The 26,334-nt window shown below is 40.6% G+C and overlaps 1 protein-coding gene across 7 annotated transcripts in view; it reads left to right on the top strand.

Annotated features, from left to right (window-relative positions):
• The first annotated feature begins 261 nt into the window (after window positions 1-261).
• Window positions 262-26,334, top strand: part of Slc4a7 (solute carrier family 4 member 7) — an 84,932-nt gene continuing 58,859 nt past the window's right edge. For 2 of the 7 annotated variants that reach the window (XM_085687911.2, XM_085687910.2), the window contains exons 1-2: window positions 262-428; window positions 25,330-25,411. In XM_085687911.2, the coding sequence (XP_085544037.1) occupies window positions 381-428; window positions 25,330-25,411 (130 nt within the window). In that variant the 5' untranslated portion in view covers window positions 262-380. The remainder of the gene's footprint in view (window positions 429-25,329; window positions 25,412-26,334) is intronic. The other 5 variants (XM_085687909.2, XM_085687908.2, XM_085687913.2 and 2 more) reach the window with 4 other exon arrangements.

Raw genomic sequence — 26,334 nt, 5'->3', positions numbered from 1 at the left:
TCTGTTCCCTCCTCCCTCCGCCCCCTCTCCGGGCAGCCGAGTCACGGGAGGCGGGTCGCTCGACGCCGGCCGTAGAGCCAAACCGGCAGGGGGGCGTGCTCCAGGGGGGCGTGCCTGGGTGCGCCCCTCCCCCGGCTTTCAGCCCCGCCCCCTCCCCACCTCCGCCCCGCCCCCGACCCGGCGCGGCTGCCTCCTCCGCGCCGCGTCCTCCGGCCGCCTCAGTCCTCGCGGCACGCCGTTGCCTCGCCGCCGGAGACCGCTCCGCGCCCGCAGCCCGTTCCCGGCGCCGGCGCCGCTGTCGGCGGCCAGCGCTCCGCACAGGCTCGCCCGCCGCGTGCCCGTTTCGGCCGCGGCCCTCCCAGGGTCCCCGGGGCGGGATCATGGAGGCGGACGGGGCCGGCGAGCAGATGAGACCGCTACTCACGCGGGTAAGGAGCGGGGAGGCCGAGGCCCGCAGACAAAGGCGGCGGCGCGGCGGGGGCTGGCGGGGGGCTGGCGGCGGCCTCCGCGCGCAGCCGCCGGTCTTTGTGTGGCTCGTGGGGTCGCGGGGGGCGACCGGCCAGAAGACCCCCAGCGGACGGCTCTCCCGAGGGCGCGCGTGCCCGCCGGTCGGCTCGCAGCCTCGCGCCTCCGGCCGCCGTCTTCTCCTGCCGCGTGGACGCCGCCGTCCTCCGGCCCTGGCGGCTGCTCTTCCTGCGCCCGCCGCGCGGCAGCCTCCGGCCGGACCGTCGGTGCCAGCGCTCGGTGGAGTGTTGAGTCTCAGGCCCGGGAGAAGGACCGTGTGCCAGGTCCTTCCCCGGGCCCCATAGCAAGAGAGAGGACCGCGTCCCCAGCCCAGCAGACCCCGCTGTCCCAGTGATACGAGCCAGCGGCTTGGGCAGGAGTGGGCTTGCAGAAGTGAGGTTCTCATTTAGACGGGGACAAGTGGCCCTTTCTCAAGAGACAGGGGAGCATCTGTGCCCCTCACGACAGACTGTCTTCTTTCGAAGGCTATGACTCAAAGGATGGGGTGGTATTAATTTTCCTACTTGCAGTTTTTACTCTGACCAGCAAAAGGGGAGGGGAAGTTGCAGGGATAAATCTTTTCCAGTCTTTTTACAGCATGGAAAACAACTTTTCACTTTTTTTTTTTCAATTAGAATTTTCTTAAGGTTCCCCTTCCCACGTTACTTTTAAGAGGCCACAGGCAGTGGTCATTCATTACTTCACTATATTCAAATATAAGTTCTTTAAATATAAAGAGGAACTTGCGTTTTAAGGCAGCGAGTTCGTCCGGCAGTGTTTATGGGTATGATGGGTCACAGTGATGGCGTCCTGGAAACTCTTGAGGATCTTTTTATGGTCTTCGAAAGAAAGTCAGACCGCACCTTCTTCAAGAGGACCTGTCAAATACACTGTTGCTTGTTCTTAACCTTATTTGTACGTTTTCAGCTGAACAATAAACAGTATCCGTTTTCAGAAACTCTATAAGCAGGGGTAGTACATCTGTAATATGGCCAATACGGTTCATTCATTCTGTGCAGTAGCATCCTAAGAGACTGTTCTGTAGTGTCCAGAGTAGAACCAGCTTTTTCCTGATAGAAGCTTCATTCAAGGAAGTGTGGGTGTGTCTACAAGGGAGGACAGGACGGGGACAGCAGATGGCAATGAACTCACTTCTGGCATTAGTGGCTTGATAGGAGAGTGTTTTGGAAAGTCATACTTCCTAAGTCTTTGGCAGAATAAAATGGCAATAGTACATTTACAGAAATTAATAATAGAAATAAGTTTCTGCAAGCTTCCAGTCCAGAAGAAGTGAAAATGGGTTGAATAGTGGAAGGCTCTCTGATTTTTAAAAAGTCGGACACTTGGAAAGTTAGAGCATTCCATGCTCACTTTACTTTGGTAGTAAAAGTCATAAAAATGAAATACTCTGGCGGTTGTCAATTATAATATTTTCTTCTCTTGTTTTTCTTTTTTTGAAACGGTCTCACATTTTCCCTCAGGCAGGCCTCAAGTTTGTTCCCATCCTTCTGTCTCAGCCACACTAGTGCCACGCTTACAAGCATTACCTACCATGCCTCACTCTCAGTTCTAACTTTCAACTCACAGCAGACTAAATTAGCCAGAATAGACTAAATCAAGCCAGGCGTGGTGGCACACACCTTTAATCCCAACACTTGGGAGTCAGAGGCAGGCAGGCCTCTGTGAGTTCAAGGCCGGCCTGGTCTACAAGAGCTAGTTCCAGGATAGCTAGGGCTGTTACACAGAGAAACCCTGTCTTAAAAAGCCAAAAACAGTAACAACAACAACAAAACAAACAAAAGGAAAAAAGAAAAAATAGACTAAAATTTATAACTTTATCTCCTTAAGTTTATAATTATGCAAAATTTGAGTTGCCATTAGGTTGATGGCTTATTTATATTACTGTGAAGATGGGGCCAATCCCTTTGATAATTTAGTATCTAAGGTTTCTTCTAGGATTAAGATTTTCACTGACCATGGTATTGGAGGGAAACCTCTTACCTCGCTTTATCTCTTGTTTGAGGGATTGAACTAAATGAGGGAAAGCTCCCAGGAGCTAGGCCTGTGCTACCAAGTCTGACTGCAGCTTTTGTTTCTCTTTAGTGAAAATGTTTCCACTGTAGGTATCACTTAGAGTTTATTGGTCTTATTTTTCAGTGTAGAGTAAGTAGTTGTCAGTCATCTTTTCTAGTGTAGGCTGTAACAAATAATGCCGTTTCTCTAGTTTTAGCAGATATACTTTCTTTTGAGAATTTTGGGAACATCCCATGAAAGATTGCTTCTATGATTTCTCTCATTTTTAGACTTGCTGTTGTTTTTATTGTTTGTTTTTGACCCAGCTGTTACAACTCTGGGTAATAGCTCTAGCTGTCCTGGAACTCACTTTGTAGACCAGGCTGGCCTCAAACTCACTGAGATCCATCTGTCTCTGCTGCCCGACTCCTGGGATTAAAAGTGTGCACCACCACCCACCTGACTGGCTTTTTTGTTTGTTTGTTTGTTTTGTTTTTTTTGTAAAGGAAAAGGTTCCCTGTGTATTTGAGGCTGATCTTGAGTTCATTATAGAGCCAGAACTGGCCTCAAAGTGTAGTAACTTATTGTCTTGGTCTCAACTGCTGGAATTATAGGCATGTTTCCCCTCTCCCAACTTCATAGGTGTTAAGTGTCTCATGGATACTGGGTACTGGGAAAATAGACAAGCAAGGTAGATGGAGTCCTGCCTTCATTGAGTCTAGTTTGGCATGTTGGGAGAACGTAGTGATAATCTTTATATTCCATTTGTGAATGGCAGTTAAAACATTTCATAGTTCTGCTAGAAATAGTTCTTGAAAAATAGGTATTCTAAGACTCAAGTAACCTAGCTTTTGTGAGTCTGTAAACAGCCTCGTTTGGGGAACTGGGTTGCCACTGACAGCTTTTAGGTATATGGTACCCTAGGCATATTACCAGAACTCTGTTGACCTTTCTGGCTTATTTTTGGTAATTGGAGACTAGTTGATGGGTTTGTAACTGTAAAGGGAGACACCTGTCATCTGTCCAAGTGAAACTAGGCTTGGATTGGAGGACGGTTGTGGGTCTGAGACCAGATGATGGCTGCTTTAAGAGAGGAGCCAGCATAGAGTTTCTTTTGATTGTGGAGAGGATATGAGAATTAGTATGGTCTTATACTAAACTCATACTAGTTGAGTAGGTTCAAATGGAAAACCAAAGTACCCTGGCATTGGAGGAACCTAGTGTAACACTTTAGTGGTGTGTGGTGTGTTAACCAATATATATTTAAACTTTGGTAGTTACTTGTCAACATCCTGTAATGGGTTGTTTTTCTTCCTCTTTCTCTCTTCTTTCTTTCTCTGTCTTACCACAGTTGAGATCTCAAAGCGGATAGGATTTGCAGCTACCCAAAGTGCCGTTTATGTAAAGTTGCATATGAGTTGTTTACAAGGTTAATGCTATGGATTAGTTATAGATCTACATAGTTTAAACATTCTTTTTACGTGTGTGTGTGTGTGTGTGTGTGTGTGTGTGTGTTAGAGAGAGAGAGAGAGAGAGAGAGAGAGAGAGAATGAAAGGACAAGAACACGTAGAGGTCAGCGCTCCATATAGCTGGGGTAATAATAGACACACTATTTATCCTCCTGCAGTTACCATTTCAGTTTTCAGTTTTGAAGTAGCGTGTATCAATACGAAAATTATTATAATTTTTATTAACAATAGATATGTACCTTTGTTTACCAGAGAGTATCTCATATTTTGTTGAGATTTAATGTTCTGGAAAAGTTTAGAGTTGTGTTTTTGATGGTGCTAACCCACCAAGGAGGTCTGGGATTGGCATTGTGAGATTGTGAGACAGGCCGTAGCAGTGCTGAAGGCTGGGTGACTGGAGAAGTGCTAGGTTGGCCTGTGATTGCATAGCAAGAGTGGACTAGGAAATTATGTGCTTATGATATCGATTGGCATTTTATCAGGAACCAATACTGTTTGAATGTTAATGCATTTAATGTAGCACCTTTTTCTTTACCCCCACAGTATAAGTGTATAAGTTATAGTACATTTTGACAAAATTCCTTAGTGTTTCAAATACCCTATTCTTTCTTGTGCAGAGTATAATGTGAATGCCTTTGCTTCCCATTCTGTCCACGTCTTTGTGGAGAGATCTTCCTCTGCATGTGAATCCAAGATTGTTCTACAAGACTGCCCAGTTTGAGAAGCTGTTGATTGTATATCATATCTGATGAGGAACTTAGGATGTATCTTTGAAAGTAGAGTCACAGAAAAACATATAGTTCACTTAAAAACTATAAAGTGTGAAACAAAACAAAAAAGGTAGAATCACTCTTGTGATATGCACGTTTGTTTCGGAAGGAGCGTGGAATGGTTTCCAAAGCAAAAACGAGTAAAGGGAAAGGTGATAGAAATTCTTCCTTTGCAGCTTTCTATAACATAATTAATAACTTGGTATGCGTGTGCTTTGTACTTTTATATACACGATTTGCCCTACATAATAATATTTATTTAAGAAAATTCTTTTGGAACAAGTCTTGCTATATAGCCCAGGATTGCTCAGGTTGGCCTTGAAATTTTTGTTCCCCTCCACCTCTGCCTTCAGAGTGCTGGTGTTACAAGTGTATGCCAGTACCTTAACTTACTGGAATTCTTAATTTTGGGAAAATACTAAAAGTATACAGAATCTCTTTTGCTTTAAAAATCAATGTATTCAACAAGAAAATAAATCAAGTTCATGTCCTCCTGAAAGAATTGCAGATGAGTCTAGGACCTTTAGGTCCTATCTGGAGCCCTGTTTGGGTGTAGACCAGGTTGTCCTGAATTCACACAAGTCCTCTGCCTCCTGATTAAAAGCATGTGCCACCGTGTCCAGTAGAAGCAAAAATGTGGAATAATTTTATACTTTGCCGTGAAGGTATTATTTTGATTTGGGAAATACCTTTCAAAACTTTAGCAGATTTAAGTGTTAGTACAGTTGACTGGAGAACGGAAGTGAGGGGGAGACTAGTGTCTATAGACAGGAGGGTATGAGTTCCCATGGACATCTTCCGGAAAATGTGCTAAGTTGTGAGTGGGCTCAGGTAGGTTGGGTTTCAGCAATCCTCACCATCCTTGTGGTCTGTGTTTTATAGTCACTCTAGAAGTCAGTCTCTCTCTCTCTCTCTATTTCTCTCTCTCTCTCTCTCTCTCTCTCTCTCTCTCACACACACACACACACACACACACACACACACACACACACACACACACACACATCTTGCTATGTCCATCTGGAGAACAGGCAGGCCTTGAGCTCCATTGACCTTGCCCCTGCCTCCATAGTGCTTCCATTACCACACTTTGCTGCGTTGAAGTACGTTTAAAACTGGGTTTCTTTTCTCCTTGGTGTTCACATTGCCCCATTTAGAGTGGAAGCAGAGCTCGTTTTTCTAGCAGTGACTCCTATCAAATGTGAAATTCATTGCTTTCTAAAAACTCCTAGAAGTTGGGTTCTTATACGTGCTTGTGTTGTGTTTAGCTACCTGGGAGGCTAAGGTAGGGGGTTTGCATTAATCTAGAAGTCCAGTGTTAGTACAGGTAGTAAAGCCAATTAAAAAAAAAGTTTCTGATTTTTATATTCTATGAAATGAATTGAGAAGACCAAATATTTGTTTTGTGAGAATGTAATTTATTTAAAATATGAAAAAGAGACTTCTATATGATTAATGGTACTTCATAATACAGCATTGTATTTAAAATTGATTTAAAAATAAAGGAGACTGGTATGTCATCAGAAGGTTCATGAATCACCCCCCCTCCCAAACTTGTTTCTATTTTTTTTTTCTGGGAGTGACAGAAACAGCTTACATTGAAATCTCAAAGGAATCCAGAAGACAGCTAAAGAACATGTCCCAAACATTAACTCACTTTGACTGCATGTCTTTCATAGGTCATAGCTTATAGCTTGCTTAAATAATTGTTAGGAATTTTTGGATCCACCCCATACCATTCACTAGTAATTTACTTCTCAGGTTGTGACGTCTGTAGGAGATTCTGTCAAAGAACTATAGCCAAATAAGTTTGGGAAATGTCATACATACTTTTAAGAAATTCACAATACATAACAATATTTTAAAGGCTCTTGAGAAATCCAGTACTAGATAACATATATTAAACTTTGAGGAAGGCAAGCACATGTGGTTCCTAGAAAACATGAGCACCAGATCACCAATATCTGTCATTGACCTTTAAAGCAGCAGGTCCGGCGGCACGGGCTAGGTGAACCTGTGTCGTCTAAACTTGGCTCTGCTCCAGTTACTGTGCAGCAGACTGAGAAACGTGCCATTCTGAAAGTTGCTTCTTGGAATCCTACCATCTGGGAAACCGAGGCAGGCCAGTTGCTGTAACTGTGGGCTACATCTTTGGGATGCACTATCTTAAAAACAAAACAAAAATATGCTTATATGCTTATGTGGTACAGGTAGAGTAATTATGGGATGTTCGCCCCCTGCCATCTGACAGTTGCTGAAGAGGAGGGTGATCCTTTGTACTGATAGACAGGTAGCTAGATCTAACTGATTACAGAGACCTCTCTGGGGGAAAATTAAGAATGTCTGTCTGTGTAAGTACACTGGGGAGCTAAAGAGGAAACAGAATAATCACTGTGGAGCTCTGACTGTCCTGGAACTTTCTCTGTAGACTAGGCTGGCCGTGAACTCACAGATTTTTCTGCCTCTCCAGTGCTGGAATTAAAGACATGTGCCACTACTACCCCCCCCCCTCTCTCTCTCTATATATATATATATTACATAAATAAATATTTATTATAAATATATATATAATAAATATATATATATTTCTTTTTTGGTGTTTTGAGACAAGGTTTCTCTGTAGCTTTGGAGCCTGTCCTGGAACTAGCTCTTGTAGACCAGGCTGGTCTCAAACTCACAGAGATCTGCCTGACTCTGCTCAGTGGAAAAACACCTGCCTCAGGTGCTCAAGGGCCTGCAATTAGATCTCCAACATCCTGAAAAATAACTCAACAAACAAATAATTAATCCAGGTGAATTGGCATTTGCTGAAATTACAGTGACACAGTTGTAGAGACACTGGTCACACTGTGTTCCTGGTTTTGCTGCCAATGGTACCATTTACCTTGAGTGCTGCATGAGTCTGAATGGTGTGGGCCTGTGTTTTACACAGACCATGTGCTGTTAGCATCTGTCTCTTCTAAGACGGGAGTTAGAACTCAGCTGGTGGAAATAATTTCCATTTAACCAAGTTTTTAGAGTTAACATTTGGGGGAGAAAGATCATTTTTCCATCTCTTGAAGTTATTTTCCTTTTTATTATTTTTATGTTTGTGTTTGAATGTAAGCCTTAGTGTTGTTCAGATATTATATAATCCCTTAGACAAAGCTCACTAAAGGTTCCTTTTTGTTGTTTTGGGATAGTGACTTGTTTTGTAGCCCAGGCTGGCCTTGAATTTATGTATAACCTTCCTGAGTGTTGGGATTATAGCAAGTGCCTATACACTCTGAGGTGTTTGAATTTTTTCTTTATGTTTTGGGGTAAATGCTACTGCTTTATTGCCAGGCAGTATTGGCAGCACTGTCCAGGAATTCAGTACTTCTGCTTCGGCCCTCCTATTGCTGGACTCCAGCATGGCCACTCGAGCATTGTCTTTGATTTAACTTGAGGTCAGCCTTTATTTAAGTAGGCGGTAAGTATTAAACACCAGGAAAATAGAAATCAATTTTCACCGGTTTTAGATGTTTCTAAGTTTTTGGGAACTGTGTATTTTACTTGTGTGGCTTTTGCTTTATGGAGAGCATGGGTCTTTCATGCACATGATTACACAATGACTAAGGATGAGAAGGTTTCCAGGCTCAGGTTAGATGACAGCTGTTGGGTTGTGCTGGAAGTGCTGAGACTGCTGTTCTGCTCCATCTTTAGACTTACTACACAGTAGGTACCTTTTGTTCATCTGCTTTTGATTTTGTGATTTGGGGTTTGCAGACACTTTGTGAATGCAGTTGCCCCAGCCTCAGTGTGCGCTCCTCAGTGGGGCCTCTAGGGAGGATCGTGCTCCTCCTACTCCAGTTGTCAGGGGGCGCTGTCGTGGGTATTTTCGCGCATGCCATACCTGCAGGATATAGTTTTCCTTAGGATTATTTTTGTATTTGGGAGACTTGATCTCCCTTTTGGTAAGTATTTGGGATTACTTCAGAATAAATTTAACCTCATTCAACTTCTTATTTTGTCTAGCTGTTTTATTGAGAAATAGAAAATTTAAAAAATGATCACAAGTTCTTAAAACTTTTTCAAAATAATACAAAATTCAGAGACAGCACAATCTAGGAGGCACATTTACAATTTCAGACATTGTTGCTGTCAACAGATGGCTCCTGGCAGCCAACACACCTTTGTATCCTTCTGTCTGCTGCAGTTTCAAGTGTTGGATTGCAGGCGTGAATACCCTGTTGGCATTATGCATTCTACTATAACAGTTATTTGACTGGTCTATTTCATTAAAATCTGTCATATTAACCTTATTTAGAAGGATCCAGAGTAGAGACTCTTCCGAGAAAACAGAGGAGACTGGACCCAGTGCAGATAGTGATTTCTGGTGGGCCTGAAAAAGAAATGTATGTCAGAGATGAGAAAGTTAGTGGCAGCTATTCCCTAAGCCCCTTTCCTGTTGGCTTGTAGTGTTTGGTCACCATTTCTGGGATTTCACAAAGAACTCTGTACTTTCCGAAGTTTAAACAAGGTTCTTGTAGAAGAACCAAGAGAAGCCTGCTTAGTAGCCTCACACAATTTCTGTTTTCTTACTGACATAGGAAATACCAGTTATGAAATAGTAGTAATGTAAGAATTCAGACGAAAGCATTGCCAAACTGCTGCGCAGGTCAACTGGCAGGTCTGTACCAATTACGGCAAATGTTTGTTGCCTGCATTCAGAGCTACTCTTTGGCGCTTTGTTTGGACATTTATTTCAACAACTCAATTCAAATTAACAAGCACATTTGTTATAATTTTAGCAAATACTTGGTTAGATGTTTTATTTAACATTCTCCACAGTGCAGAAATCCCAAACATAGTCCCAGTATTTTTCCATATTCTCTAAGAATGCTTATTTTTTTGTACCTAAAATCAATACCTCCTGGCTGAGTTTGGCGGCATAGACGTAACCCCAGCTATTTTTGAGGCTGAGGCAGGAACATCACAAGCTAAATCCTCTTTTGGGATCCAGAGGGAGTTCAAGACCACTCTGGGCAGCTTACTGAGACAGTAACTGAGACACACTGAGACACAAACAGTGAAAAGGAGGCAGGGCTGTACTGTAGCTCAGGGCTAGTCTTCCCTACTCTGTGTGGGGCCCTAATGATAACAACAGAATTCATACTTAGAGGAAATGAGGAGGGAAAGAAAAGCAACTCGGAGGTCATCGGACCAAGGATTTGGGTGTGGATGATTTTTTTGCTCCTCCTTATATGTTTACACAGTGGCAAGTTTAACAGGCAGAGTTAAAGAATGGGAAGAAAACAGGACCAAGTCAGGAAGATTGTCAGCTTGGGGCCAATCTGGGCTACATAGTGAGGCTCTGTCTTCAAAGATATATAATGAATAAAATGGGAGAATGGTATAATGAAAGGAATTTCATAAAGTCTTTGGGAGATGTGAGTACAGGTGAGGTTACTCATTTAGAAAATTTGTAGGAACTCTAAACTAAGAAGAAAGAATAGAATGAATTTTCTTCAACATCAAACTTTATTTGAAGTCTAAAGTAAGTTGAGAACAACTGAGGTGTTGCACAGTCTGGGAAAGCTCACAAGGGGCTGGAGAGATGCTCAGTGCTACGAGCACTCACTGCTCCTGCAAGCACATCCATGGCAGCTCTCAACCCTTATAACTTTTGTTCTCGAGGATCTCCTGGCCTACATGTCATATAGTCATACATGCATGCAGTGCACAGACATACATTTAGGCAGACTATACATATGCACAAATAAATAACAAAGTGAACCACAGTCTGTGTTGGAGAAGGGTTTGGCTTGGATTCTTTCTAGGAGCTGTGAATGTGAAATGGGGGAACAGCCGGTGCTGGCCCCTGCAACTCTAGAGACTGTATGTGGAAGCTGGAAACCAACAAGAAAATTACACTTTCCATGCCGCTGAAAGTAGAGGCTTGAATATGATTATCAGAGAAAGTAAAAGAGAAGCAGGCTACCTTGAGATCCTTAGGCAGCCTAATCCACTGGTTTTGGCATTTGACTAAAATAATAGGAAAGCACTGGACAATAGTTATGTTTCTCCTAAGCAGCCAACTAAATAAGAGTGTCTTGGGCTGGCCAGATGAGATGGCTCAGAGGTTAAGAGCACTGACTGCTCTTTCACAGGTCTTGAGTTCAATTCCCAGCAACCACATGTGGCTCACAACCATCAGTAATGAGATCTGGTGCCCTTTTCTGGCCTGAAGGCAAACATGGAGGAAGAACTCTGTATACATAATTTTAAATAATTTTTTTTTTAAAAAAAGAGTGTCTTGTTTACTGAGGTAAATGTAGAGAAGATAATGTCATTTAAGTTTGGTGTATATGATGTTCTTTGCCTCACAATAGTTATTTTTTGTTGTTGTGTTGAGACAAAATCTTCCTCGTGTAGCCCTGGTTGTCCTGGTACTTTAATGACTTTGAATTAGCAGTGGTTCTGCTTCAGCCTCCATAGTGTTAGTGTTACATATATGCGCTCCTGTCTTAGGATTCAATGTATCCTTAGCAGTTTGAGTTCTGTATGGGCTACATAGCAAGACTCTGTCTCAAGCCCACATCAAAGCAAAGTACAGAGACAAGAGCCAGTGACTTTACGGTATGTTTAGTAGGTCTGTATGGATTAGTGTAGGAGCACTCTGGTTTTGACAGCCATTTTATATGTGAGAGTTGAGTAGACTGATGCCTGAAGACTTGTGCAGTACCATTTGGAAGCCCATAGGAAAAGGTTTTCAGCCCACTTTTATGTCCTTAAAAGTATTTTATTAAAATAACAGTAGAAATACATAATATCATTTATGTGCATTTATATTTCTGTGCTCTGGAAAACAAGTATATTCAGTAAATTTTCAAGTTCAAGATGTGTTTAGGTCTTTTTTTTTTCCTTTGGAAAGGTTGCTTTACGTTTGATTATATACATCTTCATACTATTTTTGAGGAAAAACCAGGTAGATCTTTAAAATAGTAGTACTTCCTGGTTATTTCCAAAGCAGTGTAATTCATTGTGGGTGGGCTTGAGGTATCTTTTTACCTTCCAATGGACATTTGGCAGATAATTTAATTTTCATAACGTGTGTGTGTGTGTGTGCGTGCGTGCACACACGCACACTTTTGACATCTGTTAAGTAAAGTCCAAATAAGTGATGAAGTTGCCTTTGTGGCTAGTCTGGCTACCAAGCTTGAGTCCAGGGATCCCTGGTCTGTTCCTCTCACTACTGGAATCACAGGCAGCTGCCATGCCTGCCTGGCTCTTACATGGCTGCTGGGTGTTTAGACTCGGGACTTCCTGCTTTTGCAGAAAGCACTTTGTTCACTAAACTGTCTCCCCAATCTGTAGTTTGACTTTTTTGTTGTTCTTGTTATTTTGTGTGTATATGTATCTTAATATGGGGTATGCTCATGTGTTTGTGCCTGTGTGTGAACATGGAGGCCAGAGGAAGGTGACATTGAGTGTCCTCTTTCATTCCCTGAACCTACAGCTGTGTCCTGCACCCCCCTACCCCCACCCTCAGCTTCTAGGTTGGAAGCCAACAAACCGCAGTGGTCATCCATCCTTTGTCAACCTACCTTTCTTGGTGCTGGGGCCACAGGGATACACTCATCTTTTGGCTTGTTATATGGTTGCTGGTATCCAAACTCTGGTCTTTAGGATTGCTTGGCAAGTGTTTTTACCAGTGAACCATTAAGTTACCTCTCTAGCCCCTTTGACCATTATTTTTATAATATGTTTAATTTATTCTTTTACAATTTCATACATATATACAGTGTATCTTAATATCAATGCCCCTTTAACTTCCTCTGGATCTTCCTAATACTTCCTTCAACCTTCATGTTCTCCTCCTCATCCTCCTCTTTATAACTATTGAGTCCAGTTGATGCTGCCTGCATGTGTGTGGTTGTAGGGCCATCCACTTGAGCATGGGCAACCTAGTAGTACCATGAATAAAAGTGCCTCCCTCCCTCTCTTATTCCTCAGCTCAGAGTTGAATCTCATGAGCCCCCTCCATCCATGCTGGAAAGCTAATTGGCTTGCTCTTGTGCAGATCTAGTTTGACTTTTTATTTTAAAGCTGTGTGTGTGTGTGTGTGTGTGTGTGAGAGAGAGAGAGAGAGAGAGAGAATGTGTGTGTGAGTGAGTGTGTGTGTGTGTGTGTGTGAAAGAGTATATGTGTGTGTGAGTGAGAGTATGTGTGTGAGAGAGAGTTAGTGTGTGTGTGTGAGAATGTGTGAGAGTATGTGTATGTGTGAGTGTGTGTATGAGAGAGAATGTGTGTGTGTGAGAGTATGTGTGAGTGTGTATGTGTGAGAGTGTGAGTGTGTGAGTTAGTGTGTGCGAGAGAGAATGTGTATGTGTGTGTGTGAGAGAGCATATGTGTGTGTGTGTGTGTGAGAGAGAGAGTTAGTGTGTGTATGTGTATGAGATCTTGCCTAAGATCAGAAGAGGGTATCATCTCTTGTAGCTGTAGTTACAGGTTGTTGTAGGCTGCCCTACGTTAATGCTAGTGTTTGAACTTGGGTCCTCTGGAAGAACTACAAGTGCATTTAACTGAAGTGTCTGTATCCCCTAGATTAACTTCTTTGTTTTGTTTTGTTTTTTAAATTTTGTATGGAGATAGAGTTTTCCCTATAGCTTTGGAGTCTGCCATGGAACTTGTTCTGTAGACCAGGCTGGCCTCAAATTCACAGAGATCCGCCTGTCTCTGCCTCCCGAGTTCTGGGATTAAAGGTGTGCACCACCACCCGGCTAGTAACTTTTTAAAAGTATATTTAAATGAGTTGAAGTTTGTCCTTACCAGGTTACCTTTTAATTTCCTAGGTAAATTTTCTATCCAAATGTAACCCAATATGATAACAGCATTTTAGATTAAATATTATTGTATGATTTTTCTTGGGGAGATATGAACAAATGTTCACTTCATGTAGGGCACTGATAACAGACCAAAAAAATTATTTTACCGAATCTAGCTTAGTGAAGCAGTGAATTTATTGGGATTTCTTACAGGGCTGTAGGTGACAGATTGCTCATAGCTGCTGAATCACAGAGACAGGACACAGGTGATACCTATGCTCAACTTGTAGGCAGCTTAGCTAACCCAGCAGTGTGGATTAACCTTGAGGACGGGCCTGGTGATTCTTGTTTATTTGAAGTGTTTGATGAGACCTGTAGGTTTTGTTTACTTCCTGAGTCTGTAGGTTTCTTTCAAGTCTGAGAAAACAACCATTAGACAAGTACTATAAACACTGTAACTAAATTGACACATGTCAATGCAAATGTAAGTTGAATTTATATTGTTTTTGTCTTTGACATTTAAGTATGAAGTAGTAATATTGTTGTATTTGCAGCCCTGAAGATTGAGCCCAAGGCCTCCTGGAAGTTAGTGAAGTCTTTACCTTGGCACGAGCTATATTACTCCTAAGTAAATCAGCCACATACGGTGCTATCCTCATTCGTACTTACGTCAAAGTATAGTTATAAAAAGTTCCTGAAATGTCATGGGCATTTAATACAGCTTTTAAATGGCCTTGAGGAGTTGTCTTTACTTACCCTATATACAATATAAGAAGAAATTTTCCTGTTTCCAATCAAAGCCATTAGGCAGTAGACTTCTGGTGAGACCTGAATTTTGATCGTGGTGAAAACGGAAATAAGTCATGTGAACGTAGCAGTGTGGAAGATGTGGTCTGCTGTGTGCTTACTGAAGTGTGTAGTAAATGAAGCAAGTCTTCATTTGGTTTATATGAATTGTTTTTCTACAACCATTTCCTTCTAATTTATCTGTAGAAATCAAATTAAGATCAAATATTCATGTTTATTATATTTTTGCAGACCTCCTACCATGCTATCATTTTTGCTTTTTATGGTAATACTTTTACTATTATTAGCTGTTACTGAATTGCTTGATTTACAGTATTGAAGAATAATTACATGAATTTTTTTTGTGATTGAATAATTTATTTTCTTAAAATTCCCACATGAGATGTATAAGCAAGTAGCATTATTAGGACAGATAAAGTTACATGTGCTTTAACTTTGAGGACAGTTGATGTGTTGGAACACTGTGGCTTTGACATTGTCTAGTCCTTGATTTGAATAGTGACCGAGTTCATGGTACCTGAAAGAACTCTTGTGAAATTAAGAATGTCTGCATAGTCTAGCAAAGAATGAGTAGTTTCTGAAGGTAGGACTTGGTTTCTTAAATAGATGGACGTATGGATTACTGAATGACCTTGTTTACTTGGGCTGAGAACTGAATGCAGGGCCTTTATGCATGCATATCACCTCTCTTGTTGTTTTCTCATGCAACACTATTTCCACTTGGGCAGCTGATGGTGTGGCACATGGTAGATGTTTCCTCAGACAGAAATGAAGGCAGCCTTTATCTTCAGTAAGACTATTGATACTATTATTTGTTTATTTGTTTTTAAGCAATAATAATAATAATCTTCGACTTTTAGGCAAAAAGTATTTTGGAAAACTTGTGTCTACTAACCTGACACTGATATTTCTTAATACTTGGTCTTAATACATGGATGGTTTTGTTGACAAACACGAGTCTTTATTTTTCTTACCATGTCATGAAATAGGACATTTAGAAAGACATGTGATAACCATTCAAATTACAAAATCCAGAGTGGAGGCACTTGGAAAGTTGAATAAGGAAGATTTATATGACTTCTAGCATTTTAGTCTGTAGAATCCCTTGTCTCAAAAAAATGAAAACTGGTTGAGGAGATTGTTCAGCGGGTAGCATGAATGGTATTCAAGAATGAAGTCCTGAGTGTGGGTTCCTAGCACCCACATGGAAACAGCTGGTGTGTGCCTGTGACTTTAGTGCCTGTGTCCAAAGACCAGCAGGTCTTTGGAGGCTCACTGGCCATCCAGTCTGTACAAAATGTCAGATTCCATTTAATGAGGGACTTTGTCTTTCTCCACCTCTCACAGACACACATACCAGAACAACAAACTAGAAAAGAATACATATACAAGTTAGCTTTGATAACTGTGTGTAGAATATTCATTTGAAGTTGTTTCAGGTTTCACAGTGCAACTGTTTCAGAAATGAGTTGAATTAGTATTAAAGAGGCGTTTCCACTGCTAATTGAAAAGAGTATTTGCTCTGTGTAGCGTACCATTTTTATCCCAGCATTTGGGAGACAGAAGCAGAAGGATTACAAGTTTGAGGCAGCCTGGTCTACATAGGGGAGAACTTTTTCAATCAAATGAGAACACAAAGTTGTCCTCACAGAAGTTTGGATTGTTTTTGACATACTTATTTTCATTAAGGTGTTACATAGCTCTGGGCAGTGGTGGTGCATGCTTTTATCCCAGCACTTGGGAGCCAGATGCAGTAGGATCTCTGTGAGTTTGAGGCCAGCCTGGTCTGCCGAGTGAGTTCCAGTACAGGTTCCAAAGCTACAGAGAAATCTTGTCTAGAAAAACCAAAACCAAACCAAAACAAAAAAAGGTGCTACATAAGTTACCATGTTTTTTTTTTTATTGTTTTCTAAATAAAGTCTGTAGTTTTTTGAGTTTTAATTCTACTATGGTAAAAGTAGATATAACTTTTAGTAACAAAGACCCCGTGAAGTCTCCAGTAATAAGAATACAAAAGGGCTCTGGTCCTGGGGCTGCGCTGCTTATTTCTGCCTGCCCTTCTTCCCCTTGTTCCAGTTGTTAGAGACTGTAATATGACTGTCAGTTTTATTAGTAATGTATTAGTAATGTAGTTGGCAGTCATTTGGTATAAATTTGGTGATCCTCAGAAACAAGTTCTCTCTAAATAAAAGCATTTGGGGTTTGCTGAAATTCAATGACCAGCTTACTGGTCCCCAGCTTACTGGAAAGTACAGTATGGCACATACATACACTTAAAAAGCCACACACAGGGTTCTTAGAATGTGCTTCCTTTGTTCTAGTGTTGTGGACAGACTTCCTTTAAACGGATTGCAGCTTTCTTTCAGTTCATCTTTCTTTTGCTGGCTCATTCCCTTTCTCTTCCCTACACTTTGCTTTAAAGATAAAGTTTCCTAGCACCCTCCCCAGCTAGTCATGAACTCACTGTGTAGTAGACATCGGTCTTAAATTCCTTCTCTTCTTGCCTCCGTCTCCCAGGTGCAGGGATTGCAGAAACACCTGACTTCTTTGAGTGTTTCTAAATGTGTCTGTTGTGGTCCAGATCTGGTTAGTGCCCTCACCCCTTCTAAGTTGTAGTTATCAGCTTGGAAGATTAGGCAACATAGAAGACAGTGATTGGCTGTGCCATAAAAGCAACTTAGAGGAGTTCATCTGTATAAAGCACAGTGACCTAAATCAGATGTGCCCTTGCTGTTCCTGGACTCTTGTAGGGATTTACTGCACTGCCATAAACAAGCTCAGTCCTGTCAGTATTACTATGGAAAGATTCCGGCTGGCAAGGAAGTTACATGTAGGTACCTATTAGTTAGGATTTGTGTTTTATTTACAGATAAACTGTAATTCTTTTAAGCTTAATAGTGTATCATGGAGAAATGTGGGGCTCAGTCAACACTGGCTTAGAATGTTATCATCCCTCTGTCCTTGGCTGTGGAACTGAAGGGTCAAGCCCGGGTAGCATGAGGGACATCTGCAGCGTCTTCCCACTCCCAAACTTCTTTTTAAAGAAGGGCAAACGGGAGGTTTGGAGGGAGAAAAGGGAAGGGGGTGATGTAATTACAATATAATCTCAAAAATAAAAGAAATAATTAAAAAGTTATGTGGTGAGGATAATTGGGAAGAAATCATCTCATTAAGCATGCATGGAAGCTGAAATGTTTGATAGCTGTAATTACATGGTTAATAATCAGAATCCTTTGGGTTATAGCCACATGTGATGATAGAAAAATAAATTTCTAATGGGGCTTTCTGATGTTTCTTTTAATACTGGATCTTGCAAGCTTTTGGTGTCAAAAGCTCTTATACTAGGCCTATGATACAGTCTAAGTAATTTTTAGAATGTTATTCTTCATACTGTGCCTTCTAATATGTCTCATATTTTGATAATTTGACCAAGAAAAGTATATGTTGTAAATGTTCTCTTTTCAGCAAGGGAAATGACTAAGAGAAATTTTAGTTAGAACATGTAATATTAGTAAAAAGAATATTTAATTTTTTTACTAGGATTCTTATTTGTGAATTGAATTTTGACTTTATGCTAATTCTGGACTTTTAAAAATATAAATAGACTTATTATATCTTAAAGTATCATTTATGCTCAGGGCTTAGAAGGGATCTTTAAAAGATTTATTATTATTATTATTAATTATGTATAGGTGTGTGCGCCTGCATATGGATATGTACATGTAAGTGTAGGTACTGCATCAGATTCCCTGGAGCTAGAGTTACAAAGTAGTTGTTAGCCCCCCCAACCCCCATCCTCTGGGAGAGCAGCAAGTGCTCCTAACTGCTACGCCGCCTCTCTAGTCCCCAGAGGATTTTTTTTTAATTTTATTTTATGTGCTTTGGTATTTTGCCTGCGTGTATATCTCTGTGAAACTGTTGGGTCCTGGAAGTTAAGTTATACACAGTTGTGAGCTGTTGTGGGTTCTAGGAATTGAACCCAGGTCCTCTGGAAGAGCAGCCAATAATTTTAACCCCTGAACCATCTCTTCAGTCCCCACACCTCACCACCAAAAGGGATCTTTAAGTTTTTTAATAGTGACTTATACCTTGAGATATTGAAATTCAGCACATTAAATAAAGGACTTCCCAGGGCTCAGGTACTGTTTGATTTTGGGAAGGGAATAAATAAAGGACTTCCCAGGGCTCAGGTACTGTTTGATGCTGGGAACTCAGCCGAGAACAAGCCAGAAGTGTAATTAAGTGATTCCTCGAGTTTGTTATTGTGTAGGAAATGCGTATGTGTGACAGGTGACCTTGATCTATAGTTTAGTGAATCAAGAATTTGCATAAAAGGCACTCAGGAGCCTTGGCATTTCATTGTATTTCTTTTATTGGCAGTGTGATTGAAGAAATCACCAAAACTTTGTGCATTTCTTTTCTTTTTTAGATTAAAAGAAAGAATGAAAACTGAATTGGAAAAGCAAAGTGTGTTCCATGTAGATGTCTGTGTAGTCTCATTTGTCAGGATTTCATAAGATCATTCCTTTGCCTCCAGTTTTTCTTTTGTGGAGAGTCATATCTTAACTAAAACAATAAGTTGGAAATTTGAGTTACTCAGTTTTCATTGACACATGCCCGTTTGTGGTGTAATACTCAAATTGTGACCTGGCTGTTTGCTAAGAGTTTTAGTTCCAAATCCTTAAGGAAGTGAGCCTTGTTCTCCCTCCTTTCTCCCTCTCTCCCCTCTCTTCTCCTCTCTTCTTTTACTCATGTCCTCTTCTTTTTCCCCTCTGTTTTTGAGACGTGACCTCATACTATAGCCGAATCTTGGGACTCCCGCAGTCCAGTTACCTCAGCTTCCTAGTTTTTGGGATTGCAGTTTGGGGCCACTACACCTGGTTTGTAGACCTTGAAAGCATTCAGTAAATCTTTGTAGACTTCCTCATGTCCCACCCTGGTTTTCTGTAATAAAGAGGTAGTTATACAAGGGGTGTGTGTGTGTGTGTTTGATACAAGGTTTCACTATGTATACCTGGCTGACTAGATCAGGCTGGCCTCGAATTTGTGACAGTTCTCTGCCTCCTGACTGATGGAATTACAGGTGTGTATTAATGTGTTTCTCTCTGTACCCTAGGCGGTCCTGGAATACAGTGTATAGTCCAGGATGGAACTCGTGATGACTGTTGGTCTTGGCCTCTCATGCCAGAATTACAGACATGAGCCATTATGCTAGACTAATATCAGTAATTTAAAAAATTACTTAAAAAATTTTATCTCTGTTAATTTGTACACATTTGTCTCCTAATGCATTCCTGTTTGGCAAGTCTGTATCATTTAAATCTTGGAATGAGTATATTTTCCTCGTAAAAAGAGTGAAAGAGTTTAAAATTTCACACTGAATCCCAGAGAGGTTTTTGAACTGGCTTGAGACAGTAATTCTGTGTCACGTGCCTAAACTCTTATTGTTGCTGAGGACTTCTTGCCAGTGTTTGTCTCACACTCTCTCCAGTTTCCCTGTTCTCATACTTGCTGTTTCTTTACATTTCCTTTCTTTTGTTCCCTTAGAGGCTTTTTGTTCAAACTTGGATTGTCTTTAGGTAAATTTCAAATTCCAGCATAATGTCATGGCACAAGAAAAGTCAGATATATAGATGAATAAGTCAGGTGTTATGGCTCACACCTGCTTCCCAACATCCAGAAGGCTAAGACAGGAGGCTTTCTTGGGCTGCATATGAATTCCAGTCTAGCTGGGGTATAGATAGAGTTATTGTCCCAAAACAGACAAGCAAAACATGGGGAAAGAAAAACAAACCCAAATTATATCAGTATTAAAGTTTGATTCCCTCTAGTCCTGAAGATATTATATGTATTCCTCTTTTGTGTAAACACTTTATCCTTTTTCAAGGAATCCTAAGTTGTTTCCAGCTTTTCCTATTACAAGCACTGTTGTAATAAATAATCTTGGACATCTGTTACTTCATGTATAGAATATTTAATCTGATTCTGGAATAAGATACCTGTATGCCTTATGGATAATTAATATTATATTTTATTTTGTACTACAGTGGTACTTATGAATTTAAGAGAACTGGCACCAGAGCTGAATTAAGATTAAGATTAGATTGAGCATGACTTGCATAGATGTAATTTGGATGCTTTTTTAATTTTGTATTTTTGGTTTTTCTTGTGACATGTCATTATTTATTTAGGTAGATGTTGCAAGTGATATTATGCTAGTGTTATTCTTAGCTATTGCTGGCTTTGTTTACTATTGTGTTCTTAGAGATAAAAATGTTGAAAGGGTCTTTTCTATGTGAAAATTAAAAAACAATTGACATTGAAATGTTAATATTAAAAAATGTCATATAGGAGATGAAATGCTACAAGGATTGCTAGGTCCTACTTGTTAATGTGTCCCCAGTGAGCAGTTTCATGTCTCACATTATAAACATTTAATATGCACATGGATTGTCATGACAACTTTTACAAAGAACATATATTTTGCATAGAATAATAACTTTTCTGTGCATTAAAATGGTATAAAGCATTATTCCAAAACAATCCCATCTAAAAGCCATGCATTTAGGAGAAGTTTTTACTCTCTTTCAAATACCCAGTGCCTTTGTTCTGGGGGTTTTCGTCTGTGGCCACATGTACCCTGTGTACTTTAGTTGTGTTTCTTCCCATACAGCCAGATGGCCAATTTATACAGCCTACACAACGCTGGTGGTTACAACAGATGCTGTCTTTACTACTCATGTTTCACAGTTGAAAAACTAGGAAAGAGAGAAATACATTTGTTTCCTGTCCTCCTTTGGTTAGTAAGTGCTGTAAGTTTTTGTTTTGTTTGTTTTTGGGTCCCATGTAGCCCAGACTGACCCTGAACTCCCTATGCAGCCTTAGGTGACCCTTGAACTTTTGATTTTCCTGCCTCTACCTTCCAAGTGCTGGGATTGTACCTAGTGTGTACAGTCCTGGGCACTGAACCCCCAGCACTGTGTTCATGCTAGCTACACTACTATGTAGCCGCATGCTGAGCCTTCTGTCTGTAATACTGTTGTATATTTAAAAGATTTTAACTTTCAGCCAGTTTTGATGGCTCATACTTTTAATTCTAGCACTTATGAGTTTGAAGATTGTCATTAGTTCAAAACTAGTCTGGATTGCGGAGTTAACCCCTTGGGATTAGAGATATAACTTGGTGCCAGAGCATTTGCCTAACATGTGCACAGTCCTAGGTTCAGTACCAGAACTGTCGAAAACTTAATAACAAAATTTTATTTTGTTATGCTAGTTATATTTGAGAAGTGTAGTAGCAACCAGATATTTGGAGTTAGTTTTTCTTCATTCACATTTTTCTGAGCAGTTAAGAGTTTGGTGCAGATTCCATCAAGCCTTTCCCTCCACTTATTACTAAGTAGAAATAAACACCCAGAAAACAAACATTTGGGAACAGAACAGGTTTAATTGATTTTAACATACATGTAATTTTATTTATAACTCTGCAGATTGCTGTTTCACTAAATAATATGTCCTTGAGATCTTTCCTAACTTTGTATTTATATCTTTCAGAATGTTTGTTTTTGTAGCCCAGGGTAGTTTTGAACTCAGTTGGTATCCTAAAGTCTTTCAAGAGTTTCCTGTTTCTGCCTCCCAAGTGTTGGTTGGTATTAGAGGTCTTTACTACCCCAAAACCTACTTTTAGTTTTTAGATTTCTCTCCCCCCTACTGTCTTTTTTTGTCTGTCTTTCTCTGTGTGCATATGTATTAAACCCACAGCTACATTTCCAGCCTTCAGGTCTTCCCCCCAAAAAGTATTTGTTGTATTTCTTAGTTCAAGTAATACAAGTGACCTATTTTTGTTTCTTTTCTTTTTTCTCTATAAGTAGAAATTCTAGGTCTGGTGGTGCAGGAGGTAGAGACAGGCAGGTCTTTGTGAAGTCAAGATCAGCTTAGTCTATACAGAGAGTCCCAGGCCAACCCAGGTTATACATTGAAACCTGTCTAAGAAAAAAACAAAGAACTTGCTACATTGAGAATGGAAGAAAGTCGTGTAGTCTCCCAGAAACAGTCTGAGTAAATCAGTAAAGGGGATTTTTAACTACATCCTCTGAGGAGTCTGTTTTTTTTTTTCCCACAAGTGGAAGTATTTTTCTCTGACAAACATTTAAAATGATAGCGTATGCATATTTTAACTCAATGTAGTAGTAAAGTAAGTGTTAGATAAATATAGAATAAATGGTAGATAGTGGACGTAGGGTATTTTTAGTGTAAGCTGATTGGCTTTGTTAATGCATCTGTACATGTCAGTAGAGCTGTGTTGTTGGTTTGAGGCCAAGAGTCAGTTGTAGTATTTCTTATTCTGGCAGCTGTACAGGGTAAGGGAAAGCTTGGATGGGAGCAGTTAATCCCTTTAGTGTGGACAGTGTGTTGCCTCTTAGGACTCAACCTTGGCCTCGGGTTTAGGAGAGCACTTGACAGGATTGGTGTGTATATGAGCTCACAAAGGCTGGCAGCATGCACTGGGCCTTCGTGGTTCTAAGACAGAGGAGGAGGTGACACAAGCCCTATTCCTAACCCAATATCTCTAATTGATAACCTCTCACAAAGGAATAATTGTTTTTCCCAGCGGAGTCTTACTGGGTATACAGACAGAACCCATGCCAAGCAGTGGATGATTAGCACAAAACAAACTCAGTGACATTTTTGAAAGATCTTTGTCTCATAATGCTCAATCCTGATGTCTTTCGAAGGTTTTGTTTCCTTGGTGTCCTCCCTCCTTTCTGGCTCTTCTACAGTTCTTACCTCCTTTTCTGCAGTGTTCCCTGAGCCCTGAGTGGGGGAGGGATTTGATGGAAACATCCCGTTTAGGACTGAGTGTTCTGAGGTCTCTTACACTCTGCTCATTGTCCAGCTATGAGTATTTGTTCCCATTGCTACAAGAACAATGGTGGCTGAATAAGGCATTGATCAAACCGCTGGTGGTGGTGCATGCTTTTAATCCCAGTACTCAGGGAGGCAGAGGCAGATGGATCTCTATGAGTTTTACTGTGAGTTTCAAGGACAGCTAGGTCGACAAAAGCTAGTTCTAGGACAGCTAGGACTGTTACACAGAGAAACTCTTTCTTGAAAAACCAAACCAAACCAAAAACAAACAAAAAATAAGGTGCTGATCTATGAGTACAGCAGAATATCACTAGGAGTCATTTTGTTGGCTCCATTCCTTTAGAAGAACAGTAGTATTTGAATTTCCCCTAAATTTCTGTCCTCTAGGTTCCTGGCTACACAGTGTTGCATATGGATTCCATCACATGTAGTGGGTCTTAAGTCCATCAGATATTAGTTGATTACCCCTACAAGCTTTGTGCAACGATTGCACCATCTTCCAGGAAGTTCACCTTTGTCGATGGAAGGGTTTGTAGCTGACTTGGTGTTTCCCTTTCTCCTCTGGTAGCATACAGAGACCCTTCCAGGATCATGAGCACTAGTAGTAGGGATGAAGACTCTAGTTAGGCACCAGTTCAACTTCTTGGTGTACAATAAGGTGTGTAAGTGCCGTCTTCAGTAATGGGAACAACTAAAAACCTTGGCAATAGGCTGGGTTGTGTGAGGTTGTCCTTGGGTCCCCTTTGGCCAGAAACTCCTTAGATTTTACTCATTCCTGGAGCTGGAAGTTTGATTTAACGGTGGAATGTTCTGTTGGATTTTGTAGTTTCTCACTCTTGAGCTGTTTTATGTTTTAGGGCCTGGTTTTGTTTCTGACTTTTGCCCCATTTCTAAGGAAGTCTGGAGAACGTAAACTAACCAGACAAACTGGTGTCTTTTTCTTAGTTCCTGTTAAAGTGTAGAACCCTAGTGAGTCATTTAACTTCTTCGAATTAACTTGAACGTCATCCATTCAGAGATCTATTTGAGGTTTACTTTGGGTGTCTAGCTTTAGAAAGTATGTCTGGATAGCAAAAAACCTGTATTTCCCTGTTTCTATGCCTGGTGCTGAATTTAATGGATTGGATAGTAAGTTGGGCTAGTAAGAAATTTATTTGAAAAATTTAAGCAGACCAACTCTGGTCCTGAGTTTAGAAAGTGAGAATTTGGGGGAAAACTAATAGACAACTTAATTTATTGTGGGTGTACGGAAAAGCCATGTACTGCAGGCCAGTACTGCAAAAGGTTGTGCAAACCTTTCCAGAGAGCCGCATGTGGTTCTGCTCAAACCCAGAACCAGAATTTGAGAGATGAAGGGTGTGTTACCTGTTTGCATGTGTTGACAGAGTTGTGAAAATACATTTATCCTGTGTCGGTGACGATGATCACAATGTTCTGTTAAAGTTGTTAGGACTTGAGAAAGCTGGTATAAGTTACAAGCTTCTTTTTAAATGGTCCAAACTGTTTTGTAACACAAATATTATCAGGTTATATTTTTGTAGAGCTGGGGAGGGAACAGTATGAAAGAGACTTGATTAAGGTTGAGTTTTCATATCATAAGCCAGAATTTCCCTAGAAATTACCACTTTGGCATTTCTGTATCAGGAAATGAAGTGTTCTAACTTTTACTAGCTGCTTGTTAACTTACAAGTAAACGTGGTCCTATATACTGACCTCACCACTCGTTTTTGACAGTTCTGTGTTTATCTGTAATCCATGGGAATTGTTGTTTTCCTTTATGATTTCGGAGCAAATGTCAAAACAAACTGACACTTAAGACAGCATTCCTTTCACATAAGATTTGCTTTTCCCCCCTTTGGTCCTGTGTATATTTTACTGAGGATAAATTTAGTATTTTAAAAAATGGTTTACAGCCCTTTGCTGATTCTATTCTTACCATAAGAATATAACCGTGTATTTAAAAAGTTCCTGTAAACACTTTTTAAAAGATGCAGTTGCTCTCAGAACTTTATTTTGTGTGAAGGTACCTGCTTTTGGCTCTTTGAAATAATACAGATGAGGTTTTTGTGTGCATTGGTTTATAGTAAAGGTGAGTGCCTTTCTTCTAGGGTCCTGATGAAGAAGCCATTGTAGATCTCGGCAAAACTAGCTCAACCGTGAACACCAAGTTTGAAAAAGAAGAACTAGAAAGTAAGTTCCTTTAAAATAATTTCTTAAGCTTAGCAGAGAGATGACCAGCTGATGGCCTGCCAATGTTCTTAAGTTTTACTTTTTTTAAGTTTTAAGTTTTTCCTGCTTCTGGAAACTTGTAGCCAGTGTTTGTTAGAAGACTACTGAACACCTCTCTGGTGTAGCACAATGAATAATACTGTAGAAGACACCTTACCTGTGGTCAGACTATCTCCTGGGTCTATACTTTGCTGAATTATTGGCATAGATTTCATAAAGCCTTTCCCATCTCATTGATTACTTGCCATAAGTAGGAAAAATGAAAGGTAACGATTACAAAATGCACTCGTCCCTCCCCACACTCTTGGTGGGCAGGCTGGAGCACCAGATTTGAAGTGCAGCATCCTTAGTTGTCATCAGTGCTCAGTGGTGCTGCAGTGACCAACTCTTAGAGCTGTGCGGCAGACGAGCTCTTTGTCCTCCTACATGGGAAGAGATCCTATTAAACAGTTTCTCTTCTTTGTTATGTTGTCAGCATACACAGTACAGAACATTTCTGCGTGCACCTTATACAGGTTCATCTAATGTTAAGAATACTATTTGTAAAATTGTACCATTTGTGAAAATACAGAAGTTTAACACTGAATAACTTAAAGGATTTGCTTACAGTTTCCTAAGCTACAGCTTTTATTTGGAATTCATTAATTTTTCTACGAATGGCCTTTTCTGTTCCAAGGACCCAGTTAGTATGTCTCCCTAGTCTCCTATAATCCATGTGAGTTTCTCATTCTGACCTAGTTTTTGTGACAGTGACAGTGGAGGAGGAATGAGAGGGTGTGTGCTTTGTGCAGGGTCCTCCGTTTGCAGTATCCATCTCTGTGTGCAAGTCTATGGATATGATATCACTTACTCGTGAGTTAATGTGGAAATTTGACTAAACTGGT

This window comes from Myodes glareolus, chromosome 5 (assembly GCF_982192425.1).
Source record: "Myodes glareolus chromosome 5, mMyoGla1.1, whole genome shotgun sequence".
Lineage (NCBI taxonomy): Eukaryota > Metazoa > Chordata > Mammalia > Rodentia > Cricetidae > Myodes > Myodes glareolus.
Note: the sequence above shows the minus strand (reverse complement) of the source record. Positions and strands in the feature narration are given on the sequence as shown.